At 41.2% G+C, this 20850-nt stretch overlaps 1 protein-coding gene across 1 annotated transcript; it reads left to right on the top strand.

Moving 5' to 3' along the window:
- Window positions 1-612: 612 nt before the first annotated feature.
- On the top strand, window positions 613-20385 carry RAB14 (RAB14, member RAS oncogene family). The gene is made up of 8 exons (XM_069575235.1): window positions 613-969; window positions 8401-8459; window positions 9523-9576; window positions 10877-11054; window positions 13745-13811; window positions 16676-16763; window positions 17119-17149; window positions 18104-20385. Exons 2-8 carry the CDS (start codon window positions 8408-8410, stop codon window positions 18279-18281), a joined length of 648 nt encoding a protein of 215 aa, XP_069431336.1. The 5' UTR covers window positions 613-969; window positions 8401-8407; the 3' UTR covers window positions 18282-20385.
- Window positions 20386-20850: the final 465 nt, after the last annotated feature.

Genomic DNA, 20850 nt, shown 5'->3' on the forward strand with positions numbered 1-20850 from the left:
ACGAAAGTCAGAATGCGGTCTTGCACGGGTGTGCACTAAACTTTCGAGTGAGGGGATACAGAAGCCTAAGCTGGAAGAGGGTGGCCAAATTCTGAAAAGTATCACAAGTTCTCTCTCATTAAAAGTACCCCTCCAAGGGAGGCTGTAAGGGACAGAGGTGAAACTGAGCAGAAAGTGTAATTTCCTAGCTGCATGATCTTGGACAAGCGACTTGCTCAGTCTGAGCCTCAGTTTTACCATCAGTAAAATGGAGATATGCACCTTCTGGGGCTGTTGGATAGGGACCTAGCATGTTCACCGTTAGGTACGAATCGCTCAACACGTGCATGATGAATGAGTGCCGTAAATGTGCGCTTAGCATAGTGGCCGGTGTACGGCAAGCGTCCATTAAGTGACAGTAAGAATAGTAAAAAGTGCCCAGCGCAACATTCCTAGACCTGCAAGACCCAGAGGTACCTCAGGTCCCACGCGAACCTGCGCAGTAGCTCCCCGGGGCGGGGAGGACACGAGACTGCGCTTGCGCGTGAGTGCTTTCCTCCGCCCCTTCTGGCGCGAGGACCAGAGGGGCGGGCTCGGCGGCGTCGCGACGAGTCCAGAGGGGAGGACTGAGGAAGGGGCGTGGCCACCGGCCGGGCCCCGCCACCCTCTTCCGGGCTCCGCCAGCTGCGCGCGCATCCGCCTCCCCCCTTCTTTTGTGGTCCGACCCATCGCGAGGGTGACAGGAAACCCTGTGCAGGGAGCGCCGCCATCTTGGACCAGCCCGAGGAAGATCCTGAGGGAGCCGCGGGAGCAGTCGCCGCTGCCACCGCCACTGCCGCCGGCGCGTCTGCAGCTGCTCGGCCTGCCCGCTGCCTGCCCGGGCCTCGGCCGGCCGCGCCCGCCCCTCTCCCGCTGCGCCCGCCCTCCTCTTCCTCGTCCTGACGCCCCCCTCCCGCCCGGAAAGCTGCCCAGCCACCAGCAACCCCCCAGGTAACCAGGCCTCCCGCAGGGGCCGGCCGGCCGGGCTCCCCTCGCCGGGCTCCCCCGGGCCAGCGCTGCGGGCAACGGCGGGCCGGGGGCGCGGGCGCGGGGCGGGCGGCGTCAGGCCGCAGCGGGCCCGCGGGCGGCTGGGGGCTCCGCGGCGCAGGGCCTGACAGGAGCCCGCGCGGGGGCGAGGCTGTCCCCGCGCGGCGCCCGCCGGAGCCCCGCTCGTCCCCGCCCGGCGGCGGGCTCCGGGCGCGGCGTGGGGAAGGGTGGGTGCGGCGTCGCCTTCCCCGCCTCTCCGGCCGGCCTGGGCCGACTCGCGCCGCCCGCGGGCCCCCGTCTCCTTGCCGCCGCCGCAGACCTGCCCCCGCCGGGTCTGTCCGCTCGAGCCGCGCCGCCGCGCAGCCCGCGAGCCCCGGACGTGGCGACCCCTGGCCCGTAGGCCACGTCTGGCCCCGAGCACAAAAGCCGGGCGCCCGGAGCCGCGCCGGCGGCTTGGACCGACTCCGGCGTCCTTGCCGGTGGGGGTAGACCGGCGTGGCCTCGGGCTGGGCGCGGGTCTGGGGGTCCGTGCGGCGAGGTTCTGATTTGGGGGAAGCTCTGTGATGTCTGTGGCATCCTGTACGGTCTCGATCGTCGGTAGCCGGTGGAAATAACGAGGACAGAAAGTTTTTGGCCTTTCTAGAATTTAAGCAAAGAAGGCGGAGCCAAGTGTGTTTCGGTGGTTTGCTCTTTACTGTGTGCTGGACGCGGATTTTAGGTATCTAGACCCGCAGGTTTAGCTTCCTTCACGTTGCTCTGGGTGGTGAAGAGAGGATCTTCATCGGCCAGGTGAGGAAACAGGTGTGGAGGTGCGATGTGGCTGATTAACGATGGTACATGCAAACTCAGGTGAGGCCAGGGGCACAGACATGAGCACTGAACGTGTAGCTACAGTCTGATTCCTTTTTCCTTATGTTTGCGTTTGGATAACAGCTGACTTCTCCTTTATAACCCAAAGTCTGTCTGCCACTACACTGCTAGTTCACATTCTTGCAACCCCAGAGGATAGATGACAAGATTTCCGTTTTATGTTTGAAGAAGAAGCGAGTTCCCAGAGAGCAGATGCTTTCCTGGTGGTCCCACAGCAAATGTCGAGAGTCCAGATTTGAAGCCCTGCAAAGTTGACTGCTCGCTTCGTCGCTGTCAGAACTGCCTAGTATTTCCGTGTGGTTGTCGAGGACAGATTTGACCTTGCAGTAACCTAGCTCCCACTCCCCCATTCCTCAAGACGTTGCAGAATTTTTTTCAGTTTTTTGCTTACACCCATTTACTTGGTCATGCCTTTGAGACTTGTAGTGGCTAGGAGTTTTGGAGGGTTCCGGCTCCAGTACTGCCACTTCCTGGTGACTTCAAGCAAGTTCTTCACATCTTCAGACTAAGGGTCCTTGTCCATTCAAGGGATAACTACCTACATTTTAGAGTTGTTGTGAAGATTTAAGTGGGGTTTAAAACCCTTAGCACATTGCTTGAAGTTTGGTCAGCCCCCATTGTCTCTGACAGTGCCAGGCTAGTAGTGAGTGTCTAAGATTTGTTGAGTGAGTGAGAGGAACATGGCTTTGGAGAGCTGTAGAGTTAGATCCGAGCCTTAATCTTAGCTTTCCCTTTAGTAGTATATGACCATGGACGTATCTCCTCTTTGAGCTGGCTTCCTTATTTGTAAAGTGAGTTTTTAGAATTCGAGATTGCTTATAAAGTAGCTGACATATATTAGGCACTCAGTAAATCAGTTACTGTAAAGATGTAAAACTTTTAGAATTTTAATAACTTAAAAAATTCCCTTGGAATTAAAGCTGCACTTAAAACCTTTTTTTTTTTTTTTACATTTCATGTTAAACTTCATTGTTGTGCATACTGCAACACTCAGAATATGGAGTGTTTTTACAACTGATTTTTATCAGTATTAAGTATCTTTGCATAATTTTAGTAAAATATTATACAATTAGAGGAAACTTTGTATAAGGCAAATAAGTTACTTTAAAACTAGGGCTACTGAGATATGTTTCATTTTTTAAAACTTGAGACTTTTTTTGTGACTAAGAGTGCTGTGCATTACTGGAGACAGCAGTGTACAGGTAGAGGTATCGAAGATCCTATGCTTTTGAGAAACTTTCTTCTGGACAGTTTTAAACATGTGCAGAATAGAGTAGTGTACTGAGCTTTCATATACCCATTATCCAGTGTCAACAGCGCTCAGTCTTACTTCATCCATATGTACTTGTACCCTCTCCACCAAATCATTATTTTTAAAAAACTTTTTATTGGAGTATAGCTGGCTTACAGTGCTGTGTTAGTTTCTGCTGTGCAGAAAAGTGAGTCTGTTATACATACACATATATCCACTCTCTTACTTTTTTGTTTACTTTTTAGAATTCTGTTTTTGTTTTTGACTGAGCTGGGTGTTCATTGGCGTGCACAGACTTCTCATTGCAGCGGCTCCTCTTGTTGGGAAGCACAGGCTCTCGGGCAGTCGGGCTCAGTAGTTGTGGTGTGTGGGCCTAGTTGCTCTCGAGTATGTGGGATCATCCCGGAACAGGGATCGTCGGACCAGTGTCCCCTGCATTGGCGGGTGGATTCCTATCCATTGCGCCACCGGGAAAGTCCTTCCACTCTACTTTAGATTCTTTTCCACCTACCAGGTTATTTTGAAGCAAATCTCAGACGTCCTTTCCTCAGTAAATTTTTCACTATTTCTGATCCTTCTAATTCTAAGTGCAGGGTGTTAGTTTTGTGTTTTCTCGTGAATACTTTCCTTCTGTGGACAGAGGTACAGTGTTACTTTATTTCCTGTTCACAGCGTGCCATCATAATTAGCTAAAAAATTTTGTCTTTCTCTTGACACATGGAGAAATCAACTTTTTTCTTACCACATTAATTTATAAAAAAGTGTGATATCAAAAATCTTGTCAAAACTGAGGTGATTTTTAGGTGGCTCTCTGAGATGAGTGGGTTATTTTCAGAGGTTGCTTCAAGGTTGAGGACAGGAAATTGACCACATATTTTGATTAGTTTAATAGATTAACTCCCAAAGTTTTGTGTCCACTTCACTGACAGATCAGGTGCAGTCTTGTAAGTGCACCAAAGGGCTTCTCTTCTTGAGCTCCATGAAGTGAGGGCCCATATATAAATATAAATATATATATATATGTATATGTATTTTTTGATCATTACTGTATTGTCAAAACCTAACATAATTTGAAAATTTTTATATTGGAATCACAAAAGCAGTTTATCTTGGTTCAGGTGTTTTTAACAGCATTTTTCATGTATAAAAAAGCCTTGCTTAGTTTAGACTATAAGGGTCAGAATTTAAGTCACCCAGAATATGTTTATTTAGGGGTTGCTTTTTTCCTTTGTTGTCTTGAATCGGTTACATAGAAATTACACAGCAACACCTTATGTCCTAAGAGTGGAATAAAATGCCACGTAACAGCTGTGAAAGGAATAGACATGTAAGTTAATACAGCAAGGACTCTAACAATAAGAAAATGAAAAAATATACTCCATTATTGGGGATTAGAGCTGTTTCTAGTTTTTATGTTTTTTGTTTTGTTTTTATTTTTGGCAGCGCCAGGGGCCTTCTAGGATCTTAGTTCCCCCGACCAGGGATTGAACCTGGGCCCTCAGCAGTGAAAGCAGAGTCATAGCCACTGGATGGCCAGGGAATCCCCCTTTTGTTTGTGTTTTGAATCTGATCACGAGTCACTTCATATGATGTTCCCCATTTTATTGGTAAATGTGGAAGTAATGTTGGAAATATCATGGCTGGGGTTTTTTTGTTTGTTCTTGTTTCACATTAGAATTATATGTAAAAATGCTTAGAATATTTTAACAGTCCTTTTTTTTTACTTTTAACATTTTAGGGTTTTACTGATGAATGTAGTGGACACTTACAGTGTCCTCCCAGTGACTTATCAGGGCTCCCTGGTGGCTCAGAGGGTCTGCCTACAATGCAGGAGACCTGGGTTCGATCCCTGGGTTGGGAAGATCCCTTGGAGAAGGAAATGGCAACCCACTCTAGGATTCTTGCCCGGAGAGTCCCATGCACAGAGGAACCTGGAAGGCTACAGTCCATAGGGTTGCAAAGAGTTGGACACAACTGAGCGACTTCACTTTCTCTTTCTTAGTGATATGTAAAAAAAGTTAATAGTTCTCCCCTTCCTTTTTTCTCTTTCATTCCATGTGTTGATTTTTACAGTTTGGTGTGTATCCTTCTATGTTGTATACATATAGGATTGTGTGTGTGTGTCTTTAAAAATGGGTATATGTTATCTCATGGAACTCTGCAGCATGGTTTTTTTTTTTTTTCCACTTAAAATCGTGACTATGCTTCCAGGTTAATGCGTATATCTAAATGGTTTTTCAGTTAGATGTGTATCATTTCATAGTACCGATGTACTTTATTTAGTCAAAATATTTTGGCACTTCAGATTCCCACAAGTGCAGTATTTGAAAGTACCTACCTTCCTCTGTATTTGTACATTTCAAAACTTGCCGTTTATATGTTTAGTTCTGTTTGGAACACTGTCTGATTCAGTAGATGGAGACAGTGTGATTCTATTTTGGCACAACAGTGATTAGTGTTTAACATGCATTTAGTAACCATTAGGCCTATATGTATTGGCCTGGAAATAGATCCATGCTGCTATGAAGTGAAAAAAAAAAAAAAAGCACCTGTTGTAGAGTTTCATTCAGTAGCATACTCCATTTAAATATATTTCTTACCTTAATAGTGGTGTATGTTTCATGTTCACAAGATGAGGTTGAGAAATCCTTTGCTAAAACAGTATTAATAAGGGAAAGTGTTCAGTCCTGTCCAGCTCTTTGCGACCCCATGGACTGTAGCTTACCAGGCTCCTCTGTCCATGGAATTCTCCAGGCAAGAATACTAGAGTGGGTAGCCATGCCATTCTCCAGGGGATCTTCCCAACCCAGGGATGGAACCCAGGGGTCCTGCATTGCAGGCCGATTGTTTGCCACCTTAGCCCCCAGGGAAGCCCCAAGCAGAGTTAAAAGGGGCCACGTGAACGTGGTTCTATTGCAAATACATAATTTTGAGTGAACTGTGTCAGTTAACTATGGGAATCTTTTTGAATCTTGTGTTAGTGGCTACAGAGCTTGACAGTTTTCGCTGCCTGTCTACTGGAATTAGTCAGTCAGAGTAGTTCTCCTTTACCTGTGCTTTTTAGGATTTTTATTGTAATTTTTAAGAAACTTAACCAGAAAATTGGGTGGTGAGGTGGAGAACAGGGTGCTGGCTTTCAGTCTGAAATAGTGATGATTCTCTTTTATTTATAAATAGCTTACTAATTAATGGTTGGAAATAAAATTTCAAAATCAGTCATCTCAGATATTAACAAATGCTTGTATGATTAATTAGCAAGTACACAAATTAGTACAACTAGAACTGGTTTATAATTTCATGATTAGCCTTTAGAGCATTTCAAGTAGAAACTGGGATTGTTAAGAGTCCACAGTTTTAATATTATAAAATGAAAGGAAGCATAGTATGTACAGCTGTAACTAAGTTAGAAGAAAGAAAAGATACAGCAACATCAGAGGAGAGCCAGGACAGCAGCAGTCGTTTAAAGATGACTGATTACTTTCCCCCAGGTTTGAATGGGGAAAGAGAAGTTTAAAAGAGAAGTTAAAGACGAGTTAGAAGAGAGGAACCTGAAGGGAATGCAGCCCAAGAAGAAATTAATAGCCTTTAAATGTCACTTATTGTGAGAGATGATTCTGTTCCTTCTCTTCAAAATTAGGTGAATAATACAGACCAGTTTGAACCTCAGGACCAAGGTCATTCTTGTTTCTGGAAAAAAGGAATCAACCGTACTAATGTATGATGTTCAGAATCACAGTTACTCCAACTAGAAACACTTTCTTTTCTGAAGGAACTGGTCAAGGGAGTTTTCTGTGATGTGACTGATGATAAATGTGTTACAGCATGTCCCAGTTCTGTTAAATGTAATTCATACAGCTAAGTAGGAAGACTATATTGTGTGAAATGATTGTCTGGTAATTGACTATAATTAACAGCTTTCTCTTCCCTAATAACAATAATTCACTTATTTTAAATATGTACTTTTTCTGCAAGTTAAATTTTATTAGTTACTGAGAAATTTTATCTGAAATGTAACATATAGTAAGCTGTTAATTTCAGTAAATGGGTTTCCCCAATCCTGTTAAGTATGTGACAGTTGGCTAGAACAGTAAAAACCAGATTAAAAAAATATTGGAAAATCAGTTCTTGTAAAAATGAGGTTAAACCTTAATATTTATAAAGAATTTTTATCTTCAGCTGAAAACTGCTTTGAGAATAAATTTTTTTTCCTCTCAGTTTTATTGGGGAATAAAGTTTATTGTAAGTTATTACCAGTTTTAGAATTCACCTCTTATTTCTCTAGGACCTAGCCCAGTGTCAGACACAGTCAAGGCATTCATTTGAGTAAATTGGAGAGGTTTTTTTTAAAGTTATTAAAAGTAGGAGAGAAATTAGATTTCTTTAGGTTAAAGTCTTCTCTGGGGGTGAGAAATGAGCTGTGATCTTCAAACATATCTTGTAATACATAAACTTTCAAATTTTACAACCACAATATGTCATTATTTCTTTTAACTCCTGGAAAAATATATAGCAGACATTTGGTAACCTTCAAGTGCTATATTAGGAACTGTATGAAATGATCAATAATTGCCTTTTTAAAAAAATCTACAACAAAAACAGTTTCATGTGGTTGTTTCTGACGTTTCGCTTAGAAATAATATGATTACTTTTTCTTTGGATGCTATGATTATTTCAAGTAGAGTGAAAAGGTTATTTTGTGTTTATAAGTTGGTGGTTACTTTTTATAACATTCTATTGTAAAATCAAAGTGTTCCAAACAAATAGATGATTAGACTTGATGAGTTACAGCGACGCAGACCTCAACAGGGGAGGAGGACTATTTATAATGATACTGTTTAAACTTAAATTTATAAAGATTTCCTTGATCAAAATTTTCCAGAGTAGCGTTTCTTATCTGGTATTTCCTAAAGTGAAATATTGGAATTGTTTTGATATATGTTCTATTTCTGTGGATAATACATGAGAGTGTTGAAGCAGTGTTCATCCAAGAGAATTTGTGTATTTGATTAATTTGGGGAATGCACTTTTTTCTGCTGTTGTGACCTACATTTTGCTGATAATCACTGTGGTTTGTTTTACGAATCTTCACAGGACACACAGCCTGGATAACTTGTGTATAGACCTTCCCAGGACACACAGCCTGGGTAGCTCGTATATATACCTTCACAGGACACACAGCCTGGATAACTCGTGTATATGTCTTCACAGGACACACAGCCTGGATAACTCGTGCACGCTTTTCCCTGAAGTAACTCGGTTTTCTTTGTTTCTAGTGCCGCCATGGCAACCGCCCCGTACAACTACTCCTACATCTTTAAATATATTATTATCGGTAAGCTTGTTTAACTTATACTCTTGTTCTCCAAAGGTTAAAATACAAAATGTTTACATGCCAATACTTAACATAGTACCCCAGGGGAAGTGAATACTTGTCTTTTTCACTGCAAAATTAAAACTCCTTTGGTAGGATTTATTTTTCATCAATGATGTACCTGTTACCTTGTCACCCTGGGTACAAAGCTGGCTACCTTTGAAGTGATGTTGTTTTTTCTTGAGGGCTACCTGAAAGTTAATACTGGGAGTGAGATTAATTTCCTAGGAGCATTGATACATTCCAAAAATATCATGAAATTTCTCAGAGCCCCCTGGATTCCAAAAATTGATAAAAATTCAGAATAATTGTGTAAGATACATGAAATATAATGGTAGTTTTTCTCTTAATCCACTTCCAAGAAGATTTAGCTCAAAGTAAGACAATGCTGTTTATCCATATGTAAGAGTAAGTTGAAATATGCGTATTTTTCTATTAATTCTTCCCATTAGTTTGGTTTAATATTGAGCTTACGTGACTGTATTGTAATGCTTCCTTCACCAAAGGTTAAATTGCTGTTAGTACAGTCAGAGATGATATCTGTTCTGTTAGGATTTTCATGTGATGCACATTCTCTTGTGAAAGTCTATAAGTAATAGGAGATATCATGGGACCTAGTGAGTCAAATTCCAAAGCTGATGATTTCTGCTTGCTATATGCTGCCCTGTTGGTCGCTCCTAGGAGGTTTTGGCTTTTATGCGTGGGTTAAGGGAAAAAACAAAAAGTTGCAATAGTTTAAAGTAGAAAACACCGTTACAGCAGTTTCTCTGTTAAAAAGCTTTTCCCAGCTGGTGTCTGTCTATTGACATAGTTCATAACCAGATTCTACCACCAGTGAAGGTTGGGAATAGTCAGTTTATATATCACAGTGAAAACCTGCCTCTGGATCTTTTGAACTCATTATAAATTATGAAAATGTAAATCTTTTAAGTGCCCAGAGGTTTGTGATGGAATATGGTAAAAGAGGTATAGCAATCGTTGCATGTAATTATAAGAGGATAACGCTGAAACTTTTTTTTACCAGGGGACATGGGAGTGGGAAAGTCCTGCCTGCTTCACCAGTTCACAGAGAAGAAGTGTAAGTTCAGTGTGTAAGGCGGAGCGTCGGCAGATTCCTGCTGCCACTTTCTTGCCTTTCAAAGTTATTTTCAGTATATACTCTATGCAATAGAATACAACTTTTCCCTATGTATATGTACTTTTGTCTTTAGGAAGTGATTTTTTTTTAATAGGTACAGATGAAACATACTTGTATATATGGTGGTGTTTTTTTATGCCATATATAGTTTGATTGACTAGATTTTTGATGATATAAACTTCGGTTTTAAAAATATATACTATTAAAAAATAAAAATATACAATTTCAAATTTAAATAATCTTTTTCTTGTTCTCTGACTTTCCGTTATAGAAATTATCTTATTAAGGGAAATGTGCTCAGATACCATTTGCTAATAGCTAAATAATAGTAGATTGGAATCATTTAAAATGGAGTTCTTTCTGCATCCACGGCTGGTCATTTTAGAGTCAGTGTTACTCTGTCTTGTGTGGTAGGAGAAGGGCCATTTTATTTCATGTGACTGACAGGCTAAATATAGTTGAAATTGTTCCCAATAGTTAAAATTATTTCTGTGGCATTTTTTGGCTTAATGTAGCATTTTAGGAAGTGTTTAGTAGTCTGTGTGCTGTAGAGGAGTAACAGTGAATATAGGTTTTCAGTGGCCTGATTATAAAGAAAGGATTGATAGACTTGTCCTATTGGATTAGACTTACAAATATATAATTATAAATACATACTAAATTTCATGACCATCTTTGAAGTATTGATAACATTTTTTAGAATAAATACTAGTTTGACTGAAAACTCCTAGAGTCTTAAAACCATTAATTTGTTATTAGGTAAGAAGTGTCAGAAGGCTAAATAGTATAATGTTGTTATGAAGTTTATTAAAATCCTTATTTTTAATTAGCAGATCCTTTTAGCCCAGAGCAAATAGTAACCTGTGGGCCAAATCCAGGCACTGCTTGTTTTTAGAAGTGAAGTTTTCCGGGAATGCTGTCATGCCTATTCCATGTGTTGTCTGTGGCTGCTCTTGTGCTTTAGCAGAGTGGAGTCCTGTAACAGAGGTCTTTTGGCAGAATGTGAACTGTTTATTATTTGGTTCCTTGCAGAAATTTCTAAGCCTGTTCCAGTCACATCCCTGTGGCTCCTTCCTTAAGGGTTTTTGCTGATGTTTTTCTTTCCATGCAAGCTTCACTCTGTTTATAGCCTATAAGCATTAATGAGTCCTTTGGCTGTCTAGTAGGATCATTTTCCCATTGATCTAAACTTGAAGCTTTCTGCAAGTTGGAATATTGTATTTCCTTTCTTCCCTAACAGTTATGGCTGACTGTCCTCACACAATTGGTGTTGAATTTGGTACAAGAATAATTGAAGTTAGTGGCCAAAAAATCAAATTGCAGATCTGGGATACAGCAGGACAGGAGAGGTTCAGAGCTGTCACACGGAGCTACTACAGAGGAGCCGCGGGAGCGCTGATGGTGTATGACATCACTAGGTGAGAGGTCAATAATTTCCAACCTTCGTACTTGAGAAAGGACATCTACTTTAGGCAGTGTGATTTTTTAAAAATTGTTCGGCATTCTATAGTTTGTAATTGTGTATCTGTTAAATGACTTATTATTTGGGTTTTAGGGTTTTTCTCTCTAAATTGCTGTGTGTGAGATTTGATACATTGATAACATGTTGATTTCCTTATCTGAAAGTGGGTAAGACTAAAGAAAACTTTGGGAGATGCTGGTGGAGCTAGTGAAAGAATACTCTTCTGAAAAGCAGTATTAGTTGAATTACTTGAGGTGAAATATTTCACACCAAATATTTTCACTTCAGTAGAAAGCAAGCAAATCTTTAAGAGTTACTCTGTTCAGCTTCTTGCCTAGAGAATCCTGTGGATGGAGGAGCCTGGTGGGCTGCCGTCCATAGGGTCGCACAGAGTCGGACATGACTGAAGCGACTTAGCAGCAGCAGTGTTAAAAGTTCACGTCTTCAAAATAAGGCCAAGCAAAGGAATTAAGTAGTTTTGCTAATCCAACGTGGTAGATTATAAAAAATTCTCATACTTGAATCTGAAATATTTATTAAAATTTTTTTGTGTCCTAAAATGGATTGAAGTAGCTCATGATACTCCGTGCTGCAAGATTAAATTTATTTCAGCTCTGCTATTTATGGAAACTCAAAAGAAATTGATGGAGAATAACAAAACTGGACCTTAAATGTTTAATTTGGGAAAATTGTGCCGCTTCATTAAACGCTGTGCTGTTTGTCTGCTGTAAGCTAGGAAATGGACTAGACCACCTTCCGTATCAATGCAGAGTGTCTAAAGCAGAGTGACTCTCGCCTCACCTTTGAGCGGGTAGGAATCAGTAAGGGGGGCCAAGTGGTAGACTTGGCACATGTGTGTCCTTCTGGGAAGTGCTTCACACTGCTCCCAAAGAGGCACACTGAGAAGTTCTGTAGTAAAGGGACTCTTTCCTGCTGCTGCTGTTGCTGCTAAGTCGCTTCAGTCGTAAGTTTGTTTAATTTGGGGTTTCCTAAGGTTATTTTCAGAGAAGGCAATGGCACCCCACTCCAGTACTCTTGCCTGGAAAATCCCATGGATGGAGGAGTCTGGTAGGCTGCAGTCCATGGGGGTCACGACACTTTTCACTTTCATGCATTGGAGAAGGAAATGGCAACCCACTCCAGTATCTTGCCTGGAGAATCCCAGGGACAGGGAGCCTGGTGGGCTGCCGTCTGTGGGGTCACACAGAGTCGGACACGACTGAAGCAACTTAGCAGCAGCAGTAGCAGCAAGGTTATTTTATTTATTTAGAATAAAGATAGTGGATCATTATGATTATAGTGCTTGAAGTTTTACTAAATTTTCGAATTAGGTGGTCTCAGGGCAAAACAGAGGGAACAGCTTTAAGGCTCTTCACTGGAGCCAGGCAACTGGTAAGTGGTTTTGTGGGAAGACAGGTAAAGCACCTGGCCATTTGTACAGACATCCTTCTGTGAGGGATGCATTCCTGAAGGCGCTGCATAGTTGAAAACTGCATTCATTATTAATAAAATTTAACTACAGTGATGTGTTCTTAAGTGTATCTATAGTATTGTAGATTGTTTTGCTTTTTCTTTGTGTGTTCTTTTTTTAATTCCAGCCTATTGAGATATGAGTGATAAGGCTTGTGCTTTTTAAAATTTATATTTGATCATTGTTTACTTGGACAAGTTGAAAACACTGGGAAAAAACTTTATGTGACTTTTTTGACATGTAGGTGGTGGTTTGTGTATAATATGATATAGCACAGTAAAAAGAAATTCTGAGTAAGGAATTCTTCTCCGTTCTCTCTGGGAAAGGAGTATATCAGATTCTGTGTGAACACTGGCAGCTGGAGATGATGGAACATTATTCACTAGACTGAACTCGAGACACTTCAGGACACAGTGTCTGTGGAAGGCCCTGCACCTGCTGCGAAATCATTCCTGCCTCTTGATGGGGCTCTGTTGCCTCACCTGATAGATTAATGTCCTATGAGTCTGTATAAATTAGAAATATTTTTAACCATCAAAATTTAAAAAATGTTTTGACCTTTTTGGTAAAGTCTAACTGATACTAATAGTATATTATGTATTATTTTAAATTATTTGGATTTGTTTGCTGTCTTAGGTCCTACTTGACTAATGCAAAGGAGCCAGGAGATTTTAAACTCTCAGATTTGGAGGAAATGGAGAAATACGGCGTTCTGAGTCCCCAAATGATCTAGCTGCTGGTAAACGAGAGTGTACAGTTAGGATAAACTCACTCTCTGATATCCCCGGGGACTTCAGTTTCTAGTCAAATGTATTAATCTTCTTAAAGCCAATTTTTAAAATTCAGAGTTCAGAATTATTTTCCATCAATTTTTTATCTTGTTCTTGCTTGCTCATTGGTCTGTTTATGTTTTTAAATGTAAATAATTTACTCCTAACGTGTAAGTGATTAGCAAAGTTGTTGACTATTGAGTTGTTTATTTAAAACAAAAGGTTTGGCTGGATATTTGAAAAGTGTATGTTTACATCCCACAATTCTCTAGGGCAGCAATCTAGTCAAATCAAAAATACTTTTTAAGTATATGTTTAAAATATATTTGATGAAGTTTCTTTTCTTCCCTATTGAAATGGCAACGGTATGTGGCAGTCACAAAACGAAACTCTTAACTTTTGCAGGAGAAGCACATATAATCACCTGAGCAGCTGGCTGACGGACGCCAGGAACCTCACCAACCCAAACACTGTGAGTTAGACGACGTCTGCTGTACAAAACGCTTAGGATCTAAGTTGACCCAGAAAGCAAAGCCATTTGCTAAGTGGACTCTTTTTGTATTTGGGTACTAGGAACGAGAGAATCTTTATTCTTAAACTGAAGAAAACTTAGACCCTCTTTTCGAATATGGATTATGCCAGGTTTTGCGCTTACACTTGGTTTTTGTTCATGTTTGTGGTTTAAGAAAAATGAAAGTGACAAGTGGGGTGGTGATCTCATGTCAGGTGGAGACTGTGAAATCTGAAACTTGCACTTCAGTCTGCATTAATTTCGTAAAATGGTACCATTAGAGGAAGCTGGGCAAAGTGTGCTAGGGATCTCTATAATTTCTTACTACATGAGTCTCAATAAAATTTCAATTAAAAATAAAAACAGTTCTGCATATTATAAAAAATTAGCCAGTCTGAAAAGATAGTTATTTATCTGAGATTTTAAAGACTAGCTACTATGGTAGGCTCTGCAGTATACAAAACAGAATGTGGGTCTTTGGCCAGTGAAAGGTTGTAGTCCAGCAGGGAGATCACCTGTGGGGAGATGGCTACTGGAAAGCAGAGTGAAGGCTGGACACAGCCTGGCTGGGGTAGCGCTTGCTGGTGGTGTGTTTAGGGGCAGCCAGTATGAACAGTGCCGTCTGGAGAAACCAGGTTGACAGAGGAGGTGGTGTTTGAGCTGGGACTTAGGAGTAAAAAGGTTTTGGTGGATTCTGTGGAGCGTATTCCAGGACAAGTGAGGAAAGGCCCTGAGCTGGGACTGACTGAGCTTTGTGAGAGTAAGGCCTGTGTCTGACTTAGCTTTGTACCCCAGAGCCTGGCAGTGGCCTGATTTAGTAAATATGTAATCAGTGGTGAGATTGGCTTTCATGAGGGAACAGCGACTTAATTATTTTAAGAGTCAGTTAACATGGTTTGCCTTTTATGCCAGGGACTGTGTCTGGAACTTTCCTATTCATTATCACAGTAAACCCACTGTAGGTATACATGCCAATGTATAGGTGAATGTTCATACAGCCTTGTTTGCAGTAGTCAAAAACTGGAAGCGACCTAGATGGCTGTCAGTAGGTAAACAGTGAAACAGTCTGGTGCATCTGCTCTGGGGCATGCTCTCCAGCCATACAAGGGAGTCACCTGTAGATACATAGATCTCATGGGTGTTGTGCTGAATGAAAACAGCCAGTCTCGAAAGAGTACATACTGTATGATTCCATTTATATAAAACATTCTCAAAAAGAAAAGTTACTGAGTTGGAGAGCAGGTTTGTGGTTGCCAGGGGTTAGTGACGGGGTGAAGGTGTGAGCTGACTGTGGAGAGGGCAGCGCAGCGTAGCCTGTTTTTAGTCAAGAAGCCGATCGTGGTGACACAGGTCTGTCCCTGCAGTAAAACTGCCCAGAACTGCACGCAGGAGAACTGGGCGCTCAGCGAGGATGGCGGGTTCTGCCGGTGTCAGTTCCCTGGTGTTGAGTGTGCGCAGTGAGTGTGTAGGATCCTAGTATCGGGGACACTTGGTGAAAGGGATATATAAGAGCTCTTCTCTTCAGTAAACTTCTGTGATTCTTTTGTTATGTTCAAGTAAAACATTAAAGACAGCAAGAAAACAATTTATTGTAGAGAGTCGTTAGAGGAGCATAATAAAAAAAATTAGCCATGTCCTTCTTGTTTCCTTTATGCCTCTTAAAATCTTACCAGATCTTATTATAGAAGAAAGAAAAACTCTCAAGGTCCAATGGAAACGTTGCGTTTTCTGTAACTTTGCCTTTGGTTTCTGTGTGGAAGTCACGTGCTTTCTGATTTGTTGATAGTGTATGCTGCACCTCGGTCTCGTTAGCACGCCACGTTATGCCTCCGATCTCCCGAAGATGGGAAGCGTGGTTTGGAAATGCTTAAGGAATGGAGAGCAGGCAGTGTTGTCTCCGTTAAGCAAACATTTCTTGTACTGAGTGCCTGTGTTATAATGGCCCTGTACTACTTAGCCATCGTGACTTTACCAACTTTGATTTTTTTAAAACCTTGGTTTCATTTTTCAAGTGTTCTTGCCTTATTCTGTACTGGATTGGTGGGCTGACTGTGAAAATGTTTTCCCATCCTCAGTGGGCACTTGTCCACACTGATTGAAGAATGCTAAAGGTGGACATTTGGGTCAAAATAGTTACAGTTCATGGACACCATGTTTTGAAAGGACGGCCAGGGGCTGAAATTTCACATGAAAAGAAGTCAGTGATGGACAGCCCTTTTAGTTGAAACCATCCGTTTCTGAAGTATCTCGATTTACCACATCAGTTTTGAAGGGGAACGTATTTTGCCTTCAATTTGAACTCACTGTACATACGCTCTCCCACCCCCGCTGTCCCCCATCGTGGATGCATCATTGTCACCAGTTGCTACAGACCTGGCCCAGCCTGCGGATGGTGCAGGGGAGGGCAGGATTGGAAGGCCACAGTTTGGGTTTTCTGCCTGATTCTAATGTCTGCCTACCACAGACTCTGGAGTGATCTTTTAACAAGTCCTTGTTTGCTTTATTTGAGTATTAATTTCCTTACTTATAGCCTCAGAAGTTGAACTAGTAGTTTTAAAGCTTTCTGTGGATTCCAGGAACTTTAGAAAATCTAATGAAAGGCAGAAACCATCTCTTGCAGGCAGTGCCCTGGGAGACATCCTCTGTCCCTCTTCATAGTTACACCTTCATGATTCTGTAGCCATTGTCTGATGGGTAATTGCTAGTATTTAGTTTCTTTTTTAGACCTGCGTGTTTTTTCCTCCAGATTTTTGGATTTTAGAGTTTTCATGTCTGATTTAAAGGTTGCTTTTGTGTAAGACGTCTCTCTTTCGGTTACAATCCAGGTGATAATCCTCATAGGGAATAAAGCAGATCTGGAGGCTCAGAGGGATGTGACGTATGAGGAAGCCAAACAGTTTGCTGAAGAAAATGGTGGGTTTCTTTTGAGACTTCATGGCTTTTTGGGTCACACTGGGAGAATTTCTAAGGAGAAATGGGGTTTTGACCGTGCAGATGATTGGACAGTTTTTTCTTTTTTTAAGTGCAAATTGCTCAAATCGAAGAATGAGGAAATAACAAAATGCGTTTGTATTTGAGATTCATTTCGAGGGCAGTAGAATTATTTAATGACATAAAGATTCCCTCCATTTCAAACTCATAGTCTTTCATAAAATACTGTGGTGGTAGTACTGAAAGCTGATGGGAAAGTTTTACTCAGAAGTCACTGAAGAGAATGTCCTTGTGAGTTAATTTGAAATGTTCTTCATAGTCTGAATTTTATTTTTAGGTTTGTTGTTCCTTGAAGCAAGTGCAAAAACGTAAGTATGACTAAAATTAGTAGATCATTTTTAATTATATTCAAATTTCTGAAAGTAGAACCATATATATATAAATGTATAATGTATATATACATATAGTGTATAATATGTAAATGTGTAATGCTTATGACAGGGAAAACAGCAAAAATCCCTTTGTTTCACTTTTCAAAATAATGTTTTTTGTTACTTTCCCTAAAATATTATACCTTGATTATACCCATTGGTAATACAGGTTAATAAATGAAATTGTGTTAACACAAATTGTGTAAAGGCTTAACAGTGACCTTTACAACCAAGGCTGAATTTGGCATCTTGGACTCAAGGTTGTTCAACCTGTTGATTTAATACTTCTCATTTTAGTAAAAGCATGACTTTAGGAAATATTCAATGTCTTAAGAGGAATTAGAAGCATAATTAACATTTCTAATTGTTATTCCACGTTCATTATTGAACCCCAGCACTCCTATAAAATTTTCCACTCCTAAACAAAAGGTGTTTAGCCTCAATCTATGCTGTTGGTGCTAAAAGGGCCAATATCAAACGTGAACATGGCTAAGCGTGGTAAGAACAGTACAGTTTATGCTTGGCTAATCAGGCCATTCAAGACCTGGAATACTGTTTGGAGACAATTCTATCTCTATGTAGAACACCCCCCATTATGGCCTGCTTAATTATTGTTATATATTACTATATAACATTTTAATGATTAGAGCACTGTACAGTTTCAGATAGGTTTGCACAAAGAGCTCTTGGTATTGTTTGTACGCTTTCCACAGAAAGTATTCCCCATGCTGTACTCTCAGCTCAGTCTTCGGGTAATCCCTTATTAGATGACAGTGGCTGAGTTGAAGACATCATGGCAGTTGACTAAAGGTTAGCAAAAGGTCAGTGTGTAATGTCTTACATTTTGGAGAAAGCTATGGTTTGCCAATAAAGTTGTCGATTGCCTCTTAGGGGAGAGAACGTAGAAGATGCTTTCCTTGAGGCTGCCAAGAAGATCTATCAGAACATTCAGGATGGAAGCTTGGATCTGAACGCCGCCGAGTCTGGTGTACAGCACAAACCTTCAGCCCCGCAGGGGGGCCGGCTAACCAGCGAGCCCCAGCCCCAGAGGGAAGGCTGCGGCTGCTAGTGACCTCCTCGCCGTGGCTCTCACTCGACCTTTCACCTCTTGTCTGTTGGAAGCAGTACTTTTTACTGCCTCACTGTCTTCTGTACATCTTACTGGGTTTAATTAAAAAGAAAAAAACAACTCTATTGTAAAAACAGTTTAACACAATACTAAACTGCTAAACAATTAGATGTAATCAGGTTATCAAAGGCAAGTAGAGTAATAAATCTCTCCTGCATGGTAAATCGAGACTTTCCCCCCGACTGTCCTCCTGACAGGTGTGTGGCCACCAGAGTCCATGACTAGACGGAGCACTGATGCTGGACTCGATTGTTTACCCCTCCCTCTTTTTGGCAAGGCTTTGTCTATTGTACGGTTTAATTTGATGATATCTTAAGCTTTCTTCCCATCTTTAACTGTTCAGGTATGTCTGTTGTAACCCATAAATTTATTGCTGTGAAATGACTTCTGATGATAGAGAAAGCGTTCTTCAAAGCCTTTTGTTTTTGTCGGATAAATTCCCTGTTGTGTGGGTGGCATTTTTCTTAAGGCGGTTTGCTTCTGTCTTAGCCTTGCACAGGGGAAATATCCATTTATCTTTTTTCTTATGCTTAATTAATAGCTTTATCCTTTTTTTTTACACCATTTTATCTTTTTCTCTTTAGCAGAAAGTAAATATGTATAAAATTTGAAGGAACCGAACTAACAATACATTCTGTGTATATTATTTTAATGAAGAAAATAAATTGATTACTGGCCTTGGAACAGTATAAAATACCAGTTTGTACAGTAGGACCTATATGTGACCTATGTTACTCCCTTCCATTTCACACGAGGAAATAGACACAACTTCTGTTCACATGATATACTGGCTCCACCCTTTGGTGCTGGCAGTGTTTGGGGACGTTATGCTGGAAAGAGCTCCTGGCGTCAGAGGATTAACACTAGCAGATTCTGCTCCATCTTTGCACTGCGGCTTCCCTGCTGGTTTTCTTAACTGTTCTCGTGCAGTCAACAATGTGCTAACCTGCTTTTCTCTTTCTGTAAACATTTTGCATCACAGGCTGCATTTCTTGCCTTACTGTATAGAAGAAGAAAAAAGGCTGGGTTTCTTATTGCACATTTTAAGCTTTTATACCTGTATCTCGGAATGGTGAGATTCTGAACCAGACAGCCAGAACTGCAGGTCTGCTGTTAAGGGATTTTAAATAGTGCATTTTTAACACTACAGTGAAATAATTTAAGATACCCCTTGTATTCTTAGTGTATTTATGTCATGTTGGCATAAATTGTCTGTGAAGGGGAAAGTGTTTCTCATGGTGTTGCAGTCTTTGTACTGATAGAAAGTAAGTTACTACTTTGCACTAGGCGGTGTGGCCACTGAATACTGTATTGCAAGGAAACGATCTCATGTCTGTAGACAGCAAACTTACGTTTTACCAAGCTCTCTACGTCTGTTGATTGATTCCTAATTGAGTTTATGGTTCAGGCTGGGAATTGAGAAGTTATTTGAAGTAGGATAGGTAAAACCTCAGTATGTTATATAAAATGCACCCTCAGCTCAACTGCTGTGTTTAAAATACACATTTAAAATCCCTATTTACAGACACTAAAGTAAAAAATACTGCTTTCTGGGTTGTAAACACGTGGTAGTACCAGAGTATTGTATAGTCAATGTTAAATAAAAGCCAAAACTGGAATGTGCAGAAAATAGGATTTGGTTAATTTGTGGACTCATCTTATTTTTGTCTTTGTTTAACTTTTTTAAAAAACAAGATACCTGGAGTGTATCGGGAATGTGCTGTTAAGGACGCACAGTGATCCGTTTTGCTTACACTGTTGGATCACAAGGGGCTCACCCAGGGACCATGACTTGCTGGTATGTGTGTATATATTCACAAAAACAAAACCACCCACCCACCCGCCGGGGTGCAGGGCAGCCATCACAGACAGAAGCCTGTGGCGTGTTTAGGTGCACACCCTGGTTCCCAGAGCTCGTCACAGTGGGTCTTAATTGTTCTGTGACAGGATTTACTCAGACTGCTGTGCTCTTCATTTGATGTAACAAAATGCTATTAATCTAAATATTTGTAAATAAAGTACCTGTATCTAGATTAAAGTAAAATTGTTTGCCTTATTTTCTAAATTATGCCAGGATTTCATATTTTCTTCAGGCAAATAGCTGTTTGGCATTAAGTTGCCAGTTTTTACTGCAGAACTTGCCCTTGTTTAAAAAGAGACGTCTGCGTCAGTAGCACATAAATCCACGTCACTCGGTAACGGAGCTCCGGGCCGACCCGTGCATTCAGAACACACTCAGTGGTGTCTGGCCTCCTCCAGTGTGAGACCAGCACGTCTGGTGGCGGACACTGTTCCCTGCTGCCTGGGACCAGGTTCTGTTACTTGCATGTGTAATCCCCTGTAATAAACTTGGGTGCTCCGAGAGAGAGGGGCAGACCGTTGTAAGCATCTGTGTGCCAGATATTGGGCAAGTACACCTTGGGGAGAATGTGAAATTCTTTTAATTTTTAACCCATGGAGAGCTTATTACTTGTGTGGTCACCTGCTTTTCTGGGTTCCTTGTTGCCCT

The sequence above is a fragment of the Ovis canadensis genome, chromosome 2 (assembly GCF_042477335.2).
Source record: "Ovis canadensis isolate MfBH-ARS-UI-01 breed Bighorn chromosome 2, ARS-UI_OviCan_v2, whole genome shotgun sequence".
Classification (NCBI taxonomy): domain Eukaryota; kingdom Metazoa; phylum Chordata; class Mammalia; order Artiodactyla; family Bovidae; genus Ovis; species Ovis canadensis.